General features: G+C 35.9%; 1 protein-coding gene across 1 annotated transcript in view; it reads right to left on the bottom strand.

The window, feature by feature from the left end:
* LOC131806681 (semaphorin-5A-like) overlaps positions 1 to 16,860 on the bottom strand; it is a 63,966-nt gene extending 47,106 nt beyond the window's left edge. The window contains exons 1-2 of the mRNA XM_059131222.1: positions 16,263 to 16,860; positions 4,349 to 4,551 (exon numbers count right to left, since the gene is read on the bottom strand). Coding sequence (XP_058987205.1) covers positions 4,349 to 4,550 — 202 coding nt within the window. The 5' untranslated portion in view covers position 4,551; positions 16,263 to 16,860. The remainder of the gene's footprint in view (positions 1 to 4,348; positions 4,552 to 16,262) is intronic.
* Between the last annotated feature and the right edge of the window lie 484 nt (positions 16,861 to 17,344).

Raw genomic sequence — 17,344 nt, 5'->3', positions numbered from 1 at the left:
ATGTTTTTCAATATAGCTTCCCTTGCTTGGGTTTCATCAATTTTGTCTCCGTAGTCTGTAGTTGGTCTCTGAAACTTTTCTGGACTTGAAATGATCCGTTTTGCTTCGTTGGTCATTAGTTAGTCCCTATAGCATCCGTAGCCATTAGCTAGGTCACATGGCTTCTCTTCTGTTTAGTTATAACACATAAAGCTTTCGTAGCCGCTAGCTTGCCATTGAGACTTTTATTCTTCAGGTAGACCATAGAGCTTCTTTCCCCTCCCGAACTTAAAGTTTGTCTATATAGCTTTCCTTGCCATGGTTTCGTAAATTTAGCCTCCGTAGTCTTTAATTGGTCCTTGAGCTTCACTAGGCTTGAAGTGATCCATTTAGCTTTTTGGTCTTCAGTTAGTTCGTATAATCTTCCGGGCCTTCAGTTAGAATTTATGGCTTCCCTAGCCTTCAGCTAGGCCATATGAGTTCCCCTCTCTTAAGATATGGCATACAAAGCTTTCCTGCCCATTACCTTAACGGCGGGGAAACAAAATGAATGGTATCATCCATCCATAGCCATAATAGAACACCTATATTCCAAAAAATCTACATCTGGACTTCGCAATTCGCTTTAGAGTCTCGGTAGCCATAAATGCCTATATGTGGCCGATCTGGGCTTTATCAGATTTATATTGGCTACATGTATTTTAATTGTTTTATGTAGCTTCCGCCGTTATCTGAACCAAATAGCCTCCGAGGCTTTCAGTTCATTTGTTTAACCTTCCTGGTCCTCAATTTTGCCATACACAGACTTTATTGACTCTCTGACCCTTAGTTCCTAATATGGTTTGCCTAGTCTTTAGCTCCTCAAAATATCCCATGTAAACTTTAGCTGTTTTAAATTGCGTCCCTGAGCTTTAACGTTTTTTTTTGTGGAGCTTTTAGGCCTTTAGTTAGACAGTATCGAATTCCTAGCTTTCTGTTTGACTATACATCCTCTCGGGCTTTATTCAGGCTTCGGATTGTCTAAGGTGTCCCCTCCGACCTTCATCTCGCCTGTATGGCCTCCTTCGCCCTAAAAATTATCCAAAGGAAAATTTTTGTTTTAGTTGCTTAAAATAGCATTCCTGAGCTTTAGCTTTTTTGTGGAGCTTTTAATCCTTTAGTTGTTGAAAACAGAATTCCTAGCTTTCAATTTGCCTATGTATTCTTTCAGTCCTTTTAGCTTATATATGTTACCCCTCTGGGATTCGTCTTGCCTCTGTGGCCTCCCTCGCTCCTAAAACCTTTATTGATCCAAAGAAAAAATTTTCGCTTTAATTGCTTGAAATAGCCTCCCCGAGCTTTAGCCTTTTTGTGGAGCTTTTACTCTCTTAGTTAGACAGTATGGAATTCCCAGCTTTCAGTTTGCCTATACAAACTCTTCGGTCTTTATTCAGCCTTCAGCTTTTCCTCGTCCTTAAAACTGTTAATGATCGAAAGGAAAATGTTCGCTTTAATTGTTTAAAATAGCCTCACTAAGCTTTAGCTTTTTCTGTTGAGCTTTTGGGCCTTTAGAGAAGAGAATTCCTAGGTTCTGGTTTGCCTAAATCTCCTCTCGGGCCCTTAAGCTTGTGTATGTAACCCCTCTGGCTTTCGTCTCATCTCTGTGGCCACCCTCGTCCTTAATAGCTTTAATAATCCATAGGAAATTATTCGTTTTAGCCGGTTCGAATAGCCACCTGAGCTTTAGCTGCTTTTAATAGCTTCCCTGAGCCTTAGCTTTTTTGTGGAGCTTTTAGGCCTATAGTTGGAGAGTACAGAAATTCCTAGCTTTAGTTTTGCCTATGCATCCTCTCGGACCTTTAAGCTTGTCTATGTAACCCCTCTGCTCTTCATCTTGCCTTTTTGGCCTCCCTCGCCCTTGAAACCCCTAATGATCCAAAGAAAAATTTTCGCTTTAGCTGCTTAAAAAAGCCTCCCTGAGCTATAGCTTTTTTGTGCAGCTTTTAGGCCTTTAGTTGGACAGAGCAGAATTCCAAGCATTCTCTTCCTATATGCCTGGGGCCTTATAGCCCCTCTGGTCTTCTTTTCGTCTCTGTGGCCATCCTTGCCCTTAAAATCTTCTACGGTCCAAAGAAAAATTTTCGCTCGTGCCATAATGAATTTAATTTGTGACAGTTATTCTCTGTGTACGTGTCATTTGGCACAAGCGTTTAGCTCTATTTCAAATCATCGTAACTATTTCAGTTTTTTTGTTGTCTTCACTTGATTCTTATCTTGTTGTTGTCTCTTGCCTCAATTGTACAAAAATGTTTATTGTTGTTTTTTTTTTTAAGATTGTCAATTAACACATTTTTTTTGTTGTGTGATGGAACACACACACGGACGCACGCACACATTGAGTGTGTACACATGTACTTTACACTTACTTTCAATCATTCTTAAGAATCATAAAACAAAGCAATCTTCCGCATTATTGCCGCAAAGAATTGTGCGTTATCAGCGGCAGCAGCTGTACCAGAGCCCAATCATGGCTGGGATGCTTTGGAACTAGACGCTGCGTTATCAGCGAAAACAAACGTGGATTTTTTTCATGTTTATTTAGTTTATATTACAATAAACAATAATAAATTTAAATTAATCAGAGAATATTTGTTTTTTTTTTTTTTTGTGCAAACCCAACAGAATTAAAGAAGAAGAGAAGATTGAGCAATGATCAGATCTGAAGATGATGATCATCATCATGATCTTGTCGGAGACTTGTTAGGCAATGAAGATGGATCGTGATGTCTAAGTTGTTTGACGTTGAAAAATTATCATTCATTTGGCACCCCATATTCCGATGTGGAAGGCGGGGGGAGCATAAGCGGGGGCTGCTAACACTCTCCACAAAGTTCAAGTACATTTTTGTAATGAAAAGTTTGAAAACATTTGTACGTTCATGCTGGGCCCATCCTCATACAGTAAAGGCAGGGTGGTTGTAATAATTTGCGATTTTTATACCCTCCACCATAGTATGGAGGGTATATTAAGTTTATCATTCCATTTGTAACACCTCGAAATATACATTTTAGACCCCACAAAGTATATATATTCTTGATCAGCATAAAATTCTATGTCGATTTAGCGATGTCCATCCGTCTGTGGAAAACACTCTAGCATCGGAACGAAATTAAGTAGGTAGTTAAAATTTTACTCAAATGTGTATGTAGGTCCACGTTTTGGTATAGCCCCCCCTATAACGGTACCTCCCGATATTCGTTATTTTGATGATTTTAGGGACATTATTTACCGGAATTGTTTCAAATTTGTTATTCAAAGTTCGTAATGGATACTACAGCATAAAACAGAAAATTGTCCGTGCAGGTCCACTGCTTCGTATAGCCCCCATATAACGGTACCTCCCGATATTCGGTATTTTGATGATTTTTGCGACGTTATTTATCGGAATTGTTTCAAAATTAATACTTAAAGTTCGTAATGGATACTACATCCTAAGACAAAATAGGCCATGTAGGTCCACGTCTTCGTATAGCCCCCATATAATGGTACCTCCCGATATTCGGTATTTTGATGATTTTAGCGACATTATTTACCGGAAATATTTCAAATTTAGGATTTGAAGTTGGTAATGAATACTACAGCATAAGACAAAAAAATGGGTATGATAGGTACACGTCTCGTATAGCCCCCATATAACGGTACCTCCCGATATTTGGTATTTCAATGATTTTAGCGACATTATTTACCGGAATTGTTTCAAATTTGTTGTTCGAAGTTCGTAATGGATACTACAGCATAAGACAGAAAATGGGCTATGTAGGTCAACGTCTTCGTATAGCCCCCATATAACGGTACCTCCTGATATTCGGTATTTTGATGATTTTAGCGATATTATTTACCGGAATTGTTTCAAATTTGGTATTTGAAGTTCGTAATGGATACTAAAGTCTATGACAGAAAATTATCTGTGCAGGTCCACGTTGTCGTCGTTTAGACCCTAATATACGGCTAAATTCGGTATTTTTAAGATTTTAACAGAATTTTTAATGGATTTTATTTTATTTTTTTTTTGAAAATTGCCAAATTCGTTCCAAATGGTGGAGGGTATTCAAAGTTCGACCCGGACCCGAACTTACAGCGTCTTTACTTGTTTTTTCTTGGATTGCGAAACAAATAAACTCTCCCCCTACACCCCAATCTTCTCCAAACACCCGTTACCATACCCATATCTATGCAGTGTTTATTTGTTAGGCAATCCACATTTTGGGGTGTTTATTGATAATATAATAATTGTTAGGGGGCTTTTCTGATTGTTTGGTAAATAAAAAAATATGTTTGTTGTCTATTTTTTTTTGTTTCTTCGTCGTCGTTTTTTTATAATTGTTCTTACCTTGATATGATATGTATCGCGAATCATTTTCTATGTTGTCATAATCTGCTCTAGTTTTTGTATTTGGATTTCTCAAAACCGCCCCGGTCGGTTGGTACACCCAACACGCCACCGTAATTATTAATGTCAGATATTGTAATAGCATTTTGTTGGGATTTATTCGTTTAAACATCGACGGCAGGTGTTGTATTGTTCTTATCATGCTGAAATGGAAGAAAAAAAAAAAACAAAAATTGAAATTAAAATTAAAATAGAAAAAATAAATATTAGCTAAGTGCTATTTCTTTAAGTAAATAAATATTGTAATTAAAGCCGTTTAATTAAGATTAATGTACAGAACATTTTCTTAGGCAATAATTAATAAAAATTAATATGAACTTCAAAAATTATAGCTTTTTGAAAAAAAATATAATTAGAGCACAGATTTGCTAATTTTTACTAGTGAGCGAAATGTACTCTGCACTCTTTGATATGGTTATGTGGAAGCACTTCCGAGTCACTACTGTTTGAAAAATAAGAGTTGGAGTGGAAACTCTCAAAATAGAGCAAGTGTAAAAAAGTGAAAATTTTGGAGAGGGGAGGAGTTTACAGAAAAAATACGCATACAAATAAATACCACAACGGTATGGCAGAAACTAAAAGAGTACTCGATAAGAGTAGAATCTGCTCGATTTCGAACGAATTTTGCTGCCACTCAAAAATGAGTAAAACATGTTCGTTCCTACTCGAGCGACATCGAAACATTAAGTTTGCTCGATTTTTTTTTTCAAGCACACCGGAGCCCTTCCGCTCGAATTCGAGTGATTTTCACTCGTTGTACAAATTCGAACAAGTTTTTCGGAGGTTTGCTTGTAAAGACTCTTAAATTTATAAATAGCCTGCGATATTGAAAATAGACTCTCTCTCTCTGGCCTGTCGGGCTTCAGCTTGTTTATGGAAATATAGAATCCCCAGCACGTCAATAGGAATATAGATTCCCTCTAGCTCGTTTATGGAAATATAGACTCCCTAAGCTCGTCTATGTAGACATAGGCTGCTTCTAGCTCGTCTATGAAAATATAGGTTGCCTCCAGCTCGTTTATGGGAATATAGACTCCCTTAGCCCATCTATGGGAATATAGACTCCCTCAGCTCGTCTATGGGAATACTGATTACCTTAGCTCGTCTATGGGGATATAGACTCGCTCAGCTCGTCTATTGGAATATGAACCTCTCAGCTCGTCTATATGAATATAGACTCCCTCAGCTCGTCTATGGGAATGTAGACTCCCTCAGCTCCTCTATGGATATATAGACTCCCTCAAGCTCGTTTATGGAAACATTGATCCCCTCTGGCTCGTTTATGGAAATACAGACTACCTAAGCTAGTCTATGGAGATATAGACTGCGTCTAGCTCGTCTATGGAAATATATGTTCCGTCAGCTCGTCTATGGGAATATAGACTCCCTCAGCTCGTCTATGGGGATATAGACTCCCTCTAGCTCGTCTACAGGAATATAGACTCCCTCTAGCTCGTCTGCAGGAATATAAACTCCCTCAGCTCGTCTATGGGAATATAGACTCTATCAGCTTCTCTATGGGAATACAGACTCCCTCGAGCTCGTCTATAGGAATACAGACTTCCTGGGCTCCTCTGGCTCGTCCACAGGCCTATAGACTCCCTCAGGTCGTCTATAACTATATAGACTCCCTCTAGCTCGTCTATAGAAATATAGATTCCCTGAGCTCCTCCTTAGCAATATAGACTACCTTAGCTCATCTATAGGAAAATATATACTGTAGAATATAGAGTCCCTCAGCTAGTCTATCGAAATAAATTCCCTCAGTTCAGCTCGTCTATGAATATAGACTCCTCAATTCGTCTGTTGAAATAAAATCCGCAGGTGTGTATCGTTATATGTGCGCTATAGGAAAACGTCGACCTAAATATTCAATGTTCTGCCGCCGGAGCTAGAACCCATTGTGAACTACAAATACCAATATTTCCGTGAAAAAATGTGGCGAAAATCATAACAATACCGAATATCGGGAGGTATTGTTATATGGGGGCTATACAAAAACGTGGACCTATACATACAATGTTCCGCCACCGGAGCTAGAACCAGTATGACCCACAAACATAAAATTTTAGACATGTCATCGAAATACCGAATATCAGAAGTTACTGTTATATGAAGGCCATACAAAAAATATGGACCTATACATACAATGTTTGCCACCCAAGCTAGAACCCATTACGAACTACAAATACCAATTTTTGCACAAATCCGAGAAAAGAATATGGCAAAAATCATCAAAATACCAAATATCGGGAGGTACTGTTAAATGGAGGCTATAAAAAAATGTGAAGCTATACATACAATGTTCTGCCGAACCCTGGAACCCATTACGAACTACAGATACCAATTTTTAGACAAATCCGTAAAAAATGTGTCGAAAATCATCAAAATACCGAACATCGGGGGTTGCCGTTATAAGAGGGCTATACAAAAACCGGACCTAAACATACAATGTTTCGCCACCGGAGCTAGAACCAATTATGACCTACAAATATCATTTTTTCCGACAAATCTGTGAACAAATGTGGTGAAAATCATCAAAATACCGAATATCGGGAGGTGCCGTTATAGGGGGGCTATACAAAAACGTGGATTTATAAATACAATGTTTCGTCACCAGAGCTAGAACCCATTGCGAACTACAAATACCATTTTTTCGACAAATCCGTGCACAAATGTGGCGAAAATCATCAAAATATCGAATATGGGGGCTATACAAAAATGGGACCTATACATACAATGTTTCGCCACCGGACCTAGAAGCCAATACGAACTACAAATATCAATTTTTAGACAAATCCCTAAAAAAATGTGGTAAAAATGATCAAAATACCGAATATCGCGGGGGTGCCGTTATATGGGGGCTATACAAAAACAAGATCTATACATACAATGTTTCGCCACCGGAGCTAGAAGCAAATATGACCTACAAATACCCTTTTTTCGACAAATCTGTGCACAAATGTGGCAAAAATCATCAAGATACCGAATATCGGGAGGTACCGTCATATGGCGCCTATACCAAAATGTGGACCGATATATCTCACTTTCAATACCATACATCCTAGATATAATACGAATTGTTCTGCCAAATTTGAAGCTCTACGTCAAATAATGTGGGCTGTATCAGACAGAGAGGCATCGTTAAATAAGCTTAGAATTTTATGCTTATCATGAATATATATGCTTTATGGGGTCTACGACGAATTTTAGTGATGTTACAAACGGAGTGACTAACTTAATATACCCTCCTTTTCGAGGTGGAGGGTATAAAAAGCAATTATCCCCAGCGATAAGGTTGCTCAAAACTTTTAAGTTTGTATTTCGGATTTCATTTGAAACTTCTAACAAAAGAGAATTTTTATAGACATTTTCTGGGTCTGCCAAAGCTTCAAGTCCACATAGCACATACTGGAAGCGCCTGAAAGTATACTCCAATAAGTATAAATATATGTGAAAATCTCACTTTACATATGACTCTAACATGATGTTTAAATTGGTGTTAGAAAGGAACTATTGTTATTCCATACATAAAAAACCATCAATGGAAAAAGAGGTTAAGAAGACCTGCATAGGGACCTATATGGTCTTGCTCTAGATATAACTCTATATAGATTACCTTTGGTGAGAGGTAACTTTATATAGATCTCAGTTGGTATTTTATGTATAAAAATTTAACATTTTTTCATTACACCCTAATATCCATCTCGTTAACAATTTAGCCAGCAAATCCATCTATTTAACTGTTATAGTCACGTATTTAAACTAGAATTTTCGCATAGATTTTGTTTTACTGATCTGTTGTTGTGTGTTGTTGGTGTTGCCATTGTTGCGATGTGTGTTCAACAACCCATTAACAACATTTGTGTGTGCTTTCCAGGAAAAACCTATTATTTGCTGTTAACAAGAACTCTCAAATGAACAATTCAAAAGCTGCTGTTTTTTTGCCAACTATTTTTTTATTATATTTTTTTGTATTATTAATTTGCAAAAAAGCTGAAGATAAGCTGCAGCAAAAAAACGACGGCAGACATTTAGACTCCAGTAATGAGAAAAGAGTTTCAAGTTTTGTAAAAGCAAAGAGATTGGGAAATGATGGAAAAGATAAACAATTTAGGTAATGAAGTGGTGTTGGGAAATTATGAGTCTAAATGGAGAAAAGATAGAAATGAGATACTTTTGTTATGAATGGTGAGCTAAGGTGTTGAAGAGCTAATGAAATAATAATTTTCAAAAATTCTAGTTAGCGTAGAAACATAATTCTATCATATCAAAGAAGAAAACCAGTAAGGAAAAGTCAAAAGTCGGGCGGGACCGGACTATATGACACCGAATGCGCCCTACACCACTATGCATATTTAGTAGAGCTCCCGTAACACAAGAATTTATTTGAGGTAGGTCCTACCACCTAAGAACATTTGGCTTTAGAGAAGTTATAATTTGGTTTCAGAGGGAACTAATGTAGGAGAATCGATTTTCACGCAGGCATTTTAATCTTTTATACCAAATAACATTGCTATAGAGTGCCTCATATCACTTCGAGAAGGATTAAATTAAGGAAATATATGTCGGAGCCGATTTCTGCCAAATGAAAACGTATTTCCCGAAATTCACTCCAATTGAACGGATATTAGCCAAATAATGGCACAATAAACCTGAAATCGGATTAAGGATATGTATGGGAGTTATATCTTAATATTAGCCGAACTCTATAAAACTTGGCAAAGGTATTTCCGATCGCTATAAGATATTTGGGGTATTTTTCCCCAAATCGGATGAAACATATATATGAGAGATATAGCTATGTCTGAACCAATTTTCATCAAATTTGGTGGACTTCCTTTTAGACTTAATTCGGTCGGATGTACCAAAATTCAGATTATTTGGACTGATATTGGCAATTTGGAAAACAATTAACCCGAAATCGGTTGAAGATATATGTATGGGAACTATAGCTATATCTGAACCAATTTTCCAAATCTGAACCGACCTTGATAAAATTTGACAGAGTTATTTTTGGGCTGTATCTGATATCTGGGGGGGGGGGGGGGGTGCATATTACAAATATGAGGGACTTAAACATTTATGAAACATTTATATGGGAGCTATAGCTCTATCTGAACCGATTATCACCAAGTTTGATGTACTTGCTTATAAAATAAATTTGGTCAGATGTACCAAAATTCAGGTCATTTGGACTGATATTGGCCATTTAGTGCACAATTAACCCGAAATCGGTTGAAGATATTAATGGGAGGTATATCTAAATTTGAACCGATTCTCAGCAATTTCAAAAGGCGTTCGTCCTTGGGCCACACAAATATTGCTTGGAAAATTTCATCTCTTTCGGATAATAAATTCGACCTGCACATTCTTTACAAGAATACATGGACAGACGGATAGGCTTGCAGACGGACTGACATGCATAAATCGACTCAGAAAGTGATGTTTGTGAAGATCCTCAAAAGTAACTATGGGTCTATCTCGCTTCCTTCTCCATGTTACAAAGAAATGTACAAAGACAGAATACCCTGACCACTATGTGGTCTAGGGTATAAAAATTGATATTTTTAATTTATTGAGCTTCAAAAATTCCAAAATTCTAGATATCGAGAAAAAAAATTCTCTCATCATCAAAATGCAATGCACGTGTGGTTGTGTTGCTTTGGTTTTATGTTCAAAACAAATATTCGATTTTTTATTAAATTTTATTATTCAAAGTTTTTATTAATTTTTAATTAATATTTCAAAATTACATCTCAATTTCTTAGAATCCCCACCTGTGTTTGTTTTATTCATTTTTTTTTCAATGCAATTCTATTCTCGATTTTTATTACCAATCTTAATTAAATAAAGACATTCTTTTTTTTTGGTTATCAAAATGATATGAGTGTTAAATGATTATTACTTTTTTTCTTTTTGAAAATCTCAATCATTTATTCAATGCACCTGCAGTGCGTTCTCCATGAAATTTTAAATGCCATCGAAATTACCTCATCGATTTTTGTTTTTTTTATTAATTTCAGAATAATTTACGTTTACGTGTCAATAAAAAAAATTATTTATGTGTGAGTTTGTCTGATATTTGATGAGCGATGAGGGCTTGTTTGAAATAATTAGGTAGTTTATGGCTGTGGCTGTTTTTGTAAATTTCGAGGAAATGGGAGTGTAAAATTGAAGGAAAAAAATCTAAAAACTCTAAACCAAGAGTTGCATTACGGGGGTGCTGTAATGCTTGGAAGTTTAATGGTTGTATTGTTAAAATTTGATATCGATTTTGTTTTTTTTTTTTTCAATAATTTTTTCGTTATTAATTTAAGGAAGTTGTGCAATCTAAATTTATTATTATTGAAACAAATAGTTTTTTATTTTTCATATATGAAATAAAATTTGGTAATTTGTTGAAAAGAGTCAAGCGATAAGGAATGTCATTTATAGGTCAGTGGGAGAACGGAGAGAAGAGGGAAGGGTTCGTCTCTCCCTGTACGAGTAATACTTATTTGCAGTTTCAATAAGTATTGTACAGACTTCTACAGGACCTTCCACAGATCTTTTATAGAGAAAAAACACTTATAAGTGCTCTTTAGATCGAGAACCTACATTGTTCTTTATTGTTAATAAAAAAAACATCTAAGGTCGATAAAACAAAAATCGGTTGGATATTATGGCATAGGCCTTCTAGTAAATTTAAAAAAAAAATCCTAAGAGCTAACTCCCATCCAATGACAACCGAAAATATAGGAATATAACAACAAGTAAAAAAACATTAACTTCGGCCGGGCCAAGCTTTTAATACCCTCTACCTTAGGGTAAAAGAAACATTAGAAGAAATGTGGCAAAAACCATTAAAATGCCGAATATCGGGAGGTACCGTTATATGGGGGCTACACCAAAACGTGGACCTATAATTACAATGTTTCGCCACACGAATTAGGACCCATTATGACCTACAAATACCAATTTTTAGACAAATCAGAGAAAAAATGTGGCAAAAACCATCAAAATACCGAATATCGGGAGGTACCGTTTTATGGGGGCTATACCAAATCATGGACCCATACATGCAATGTTTCGCCGCCGGAGCTGGAACCCATTATGACCAACAAATATCAATTTTCAGACAAATCCGTGAAAAAATGTTGCAAAAATCATCAAATTACCGAATATCGGGAGGTACCGTTAAATGGGGGCTATACCATGGACCCATACATGCAATGTTTCGCCACCGGAGCTGGAAACCATTATGACCCACAAATACCAATTTTTAGACAAATCCGTGAAAAAATGTGGCAAAAAAAAACTAAAATACCGAATATCGGGAGGTACTTTTATATGGGGGCTTTACCACAACGTGGACCTATACATGCAATGTTTTGCCACACGCTCAGGGACCCGTTTTGACCTACAAATACCAATTTTAAGACAAATCCGTAAAAAAATGTGGCATAAATCATCAAAAAACCGAATGTCGGGAGGTACCGTTATATGGGGATTATACCAGAACGTGGACCGATATATCTCATTTTCAATACCAACCTTCCTAGACACAATGCAAATAGCTCTGCTAAATTTTGGCGCTCTACGTCAAATAATGTGGGCTGTATCGTGATTTCAATAGACAGACAGACGGACAGACAGACAGATGGACATCGTTAAATCGACTTAGAATTTTATGCTGATTATGAACATATATATATATATATACTTTATGGGGTCTAAGACGAATATTTAAGGATGTTACAAACGGAATGACAAAGTTAATATACCCTCCTTTCTAAGGTGGAGGGTATAAAAATCGGTTAGATATTGCATAAAATAAATCTTGAAATACCACTCACTTCGGGGGGTGGAGAAAGCTACTAGGACTTACATAAAAACTTAGATAGATTTTTAATTTTTCTGAGGGTTAATTCCTATCCCATGTTATTCGAAAATGTCAAAATAAACAAAAATTGGTTGGGCGTAGACTTTCGTAATATAAAAATAAATAGTTACAACTATGCAAAATAGTGTGCCCATATTAATTTGACAAATTTGCTTAGGAAATACTTTCAGTTGGGAAGTCCAGCCTTCAAATACTTTCAGTTGGGAAGTCCACTTATATGGTTTTTATATCCAATATTGAATCAATGTTAAGTACATTTTGACGGTTCAGCAACACAAATAACCTTTTAAATGAAATTACAGCTGATTCGGTTGGAAATTTTGGCAGAAACCTTTAAAATGCCATAATTAGAGAGGTGTCGTTACATGTGTGGACCGAACTCGTCAATGCTAGTCATAATAAAAATCTATATTATACCCTACACCACACAGTGGTCAGGGTATTATGTCTTTGTGCATTTGTTTGTAACATAGAGAAGGAAACGAGTTGGACCCATGGTTCTTTTTGATGATCTGCCTAAAATCTCATTCTGAGTCGATTTATGCATGTTCGTCCGTCTGTCCATGTAAATTTGTAAACAAAGTACAGTTCGCATTTATTAGACGATCCAGATGATATTTTGCACTAATCGTTTGTTTAGCACAAGGGCGAACCCTATTGAAATTGGAGATAATCGGCCAAAACATAGATATAGCTCCCCTATATATCTTCGACCGATTTGCCTTTTATTGTGCACCAATGGATGAAGTTTGGCACATAAAACCAATTTGAGCCTAGAAAATAGTGTGTAATATTTGATGGAAATCCATTGAGATATACAGCTCCTATACCTATATATAAACTTAATAATAATCTGCAAGAAATTGTATCAAATTTGGTGAAAATCGGTTAAGATATTGCTATAGGTCCCATATATATGTTTCATTCGATTTAGTATTTTACTCCCTCATATCGGTATTTAGCTCTACTATATATGCAATGTGGTGCAGGGTATCATAAAGTCGGCTTAGCCCGACTTTGGTCTTCCTTTACTGTTTTTTTATATCCTCAGCCATATGGCTAGAGAGGGTATATATCATTTGATAGGGCCAAAACGTGCCTCAACGAAATAATGGTTTTAAACCCTGGTTCTCTTTGGACCAAATCTGTTTCAGGACATTTGGAGTCGATCTAGCGATGTCCGTCCGTCTATCTGTCTGGCTGGCTGGTGCGCACGATAACTCTCAAAGGGTGTACCTGATTTGATTCAAACTTGGTACATCTTAATATTTTTATCAAACTTATATCGAGTTCCGAGGTGGACAATTGAGGTTCACTCCTTTTGGTACCTCCCATACAAAATGTCAACATTTTCAAATAAAATAATTTACTGCACAGAAAGAGAAAGGATAATCCGATTTTGCTGCAACTTTGCAAATCCTAAAAAGGATCAAACTTTTGAATAATTGTAACTCTTATAAAATTCAATTTAAGAGTCCGATTGTCTTAAAATTGCACAAATCACAATTTTTTTTTGTTAACCCACAGTCTGGTGTGAAGGTGGTTCTGGTGCCTCCCACACAAAAGTTAAAAGCTTTGAATAAATAAAACGATCATAAAATTCGAAATAAGCATCCTGTTCTCTTCATATTACACACAGCATAATATTTTTTATTAACCTAATTTCTGGTGGAAGAAGACGGTCCACCCCTTCTGGTACCTCCCTCACAAAGGGACACAATTTCGAATATTAATGAAGCTCATAAAACTCGAAATTAATTTCCGATTTCATTCAGACTTGGTACATCTCAATATTTCCGTCGACACATAGGGATGGTAGATATCTGGTACCTCAACCACAAAGGGTCACAATTTTCAGTACTTATATTTGTAATAACTTGCGAAACAATTTCGCAATTCTTTACAATCTGCTGTGTCTAAATATTTCTTTTAATCAGATCTCTGATATTAATATGTAATTTATCGGAATTTATGATGTCGCATAAAATTGGATATAAATATTCGATTTCCTTCAAATTTTGCCTATACCAATATTTTTATCTGTATTTGATGAAGTATTAAATTGAATTCTACGGTCCGCTATATCTGGTACCTCACGCCTATTTTCACATTTTCCAAATGACATTGAATGGCAAAATGGATTGGGATACTTGGCATTTTTCTCAATCTTATGCTGAGAGGCCAAGAAAAAAATCATAAAAAACGCTTTTATACATTTTTATAAAAACTAGATTCCGGACCGATCCATATATAATAAATCGGTGATTTTTTTATATTTAAGCATTTTTTACAAGGTTTATCCATGTTGCAAATTTTGAAAAAAAAATATATTTTTATATAATTATTTTTTTATTATTATTATTATTTTTATTATTATTATTATTTTTATTATTATTATACCCTCCACCATGGGTAGGAGGGTATATTAACTTTGTCATTCCGTTTGTAACACCTCTAAATATTCGTCGTAGACCCCATAAAGTATATATATTCATAATCAGCATAAAATTCTAAGACGATTTAGCGATGTCCGTCTGTCTGTCCGTCTGTCTGTCTGTCTGTCTGTCCGTCTGTCTGTCTGTCTGTCTGTTGAAATCACGATAGAGCCCACATTATTTGACGTAGACCTTTGAAATTTGGCACAAGTGTGTGTATTGTCCCTAGGATGGTTGGTATTGAAAATGAGATATATCGGTCCACGTTCTGGTATAGTCCCCATATAACGGTACCTCCCGATATTCGGTATTTTGATGATTTATGCCACATTTTTTCACGGATTTATCTGAAAATTGGTATTTGTAGGTCATGACGGGTCCCTGAGCGTGTGGCAAAACATTGCATGTATAGGTCCACGTTTTGGTATAGCCCCCATATAACGGTACCTACCGATATTCGGTATTTTGATGATTTATGCCACATTTTTTCACGGATTTGTATGAAAATTGGTATTTGTAGGTCACAACGGGTCCCTGAGCGTGTGGCAAAACATTGCATGTATAGGTCCACGTTCTGGTATAGTCCCCATATAACGGTACCTCCCGATATTCGGTATTTTGATGATTTATGCCACATTTTTTCACTGATTTGTGTAAAAGTTGGTATTTGTGGGTCATAATGGGTCCTAGTTCGTGTGGCGAAACATTGTAATTATAGGTGCACGTGTTGGTGTAGCCCCTATATAACGGTACCTCCCGATATTCGGCATTTTAATGTTTTTTGCCACATTTCTTCTAATGTTCTTTTACCCTAGGGTGGAGGGTATTAAAAGTTTGGCCCGGCCGAACTTAATGTTTTTTTACTTGTTTTTCAATTATTATTTTATTATTTAATTTTAATATTTTTTTTTATTTTATTATTCAATAATTAATTGCATTATTTATTTTATGTTTATTATTAATTTTCTTATTGACATTATTATTTTATTATAATTGCCACTTTAATTTTTATATTATTATTTTATCAGTATTTGTTTTTTATATAATTATTATTTTTTTTTTTTTCATTTTTTTAATTTATATTTTCTCCAAATTTTCAAAAAAAGTTAAAAATAAACAACTTAATTTTACAGCTCATTAATTTTGTGCTGAAATTATTCAAGCTCGCTAATTTTGAAAACAAACTAATTAAAAAATTCCCACAACGAAACAAAAAATGTATTGACAGAGTTAAAAAATACAAGCTATTATCTTCACATGTGGAGTTTGTGTAAAAACTTCCGGGTCCTCTTAAATGGTCCCCACTTACAGCTCGCTGTTTAAACATGTTTTTATTTTTCGCTTTTTTTGCTTTGAAAACCATTCCAACATAATTCCCATATTGGCAAAGCATTACAAATGTTCCAACTTCAACTCCAATGGCAACTAAGCCGGTATCGAAAACCTTAGTCTTTGCCAACTTCTGACTGACACCATGTAACACCTAAATTATAATAAATGGCCTATAACTAAGCTATTGTTTGAGGCAACCAACCTTTATTTTCGGCTATTTTTTGTTTTTCCTTTTTCGAAACTTCAATATAATCCTCTTATGATTTTTGGGCTATGGTGACAGCCGAGACAGCATCGAACATATTAAGTAAATCCCAGATTTTATAAAAGTCGGCGAAATTTTCAATAAGCATTTTTTGTTTCAGACACTAACACACACTCTGCTACAGAGAGCAGAAAATATTAGCAGCCGCCATGGCAGTTTGAACACAATTTTTGTTTTATTTTTTTTTTGTTTTTTTTTTTTCGTCGTCTCCACTCAAACTTGGCTTAGAGCGGCCATTAATCTTTATTTTTGCATAAATTTTTTTGTTTCGCTTTGTTTTAAATGTTGGACTTATATTTTTAGAAAACTTTTCTAATTAGATTTTATTCTTTTTTTTAACACAATTCGGCCTCCAGGCTTTGCAGTTAATTTATTTATTTTTTCAAAACAACACTTCTTCGAAAGAATTTGTAAACAACTTCAATTAAGTTTCCCGTAAAAGAAATTTGCCACACAAATAGAGAAACGCATGCGCGCACAACGTACGTATACACCCGAGCACAGTGTAACGTTAGTAACGAAGCATAAACACGAACTGAAGTTGAAAATATTCGTAGCATACAACTCAAGTCAAAATGTTTGTGACGTATCTCACACACGAAGAGAGCGTGGTGAGAGAGGGAGATATTCAATAATACCGTCATTCAATGAGGGAGACGATCATTCGTCCATGGCGCACAACAAAACAAACTCTCAGATACAATTGTTTGAGGTACGTTGAAGTATCTGCAATTGAGCAGCAATACACACACACACGAGCACTCATGTGGTAAGTATGCGGCAAATGTATCTGATAGAACGAGTTATGACCAATGTTGCCAGATGACTTGGCGGTTTATTAAAAAGAGGGAAACGGAAATGAGAATGTGAGAGACATACTGATCCCCTATGAGCAGAAGACAACCTTCAGTGTATCTAGAAGCAACATGGGACCTTTAGAGCATCCAGGAGCAGAAGTAGAACTTCAGCTCATCTTTTAACAGAAGGAAACTTTAGTCTCGTCTATGAGCAGGAGACCT

Source organism: Musca domestica, unplaced genomic scaffold (genome assembly GCF_030504385.1).
Source record: "Musca domestica strain aabys unplaced genomic scaffold, Musca_domestica.polishedcontigs.V.1.1 83, whole genome shotgun sequence".
In the NCBI taxonomy this organism is placed as follows: Eukaryota; Metazoa; Arthropoda; class Insecta; order Diptera; family Muscidae; genus Musca; species Musca domestica.
This window is presented reverse-complemented; position numbering and strand designations above follow the sequence as displayed.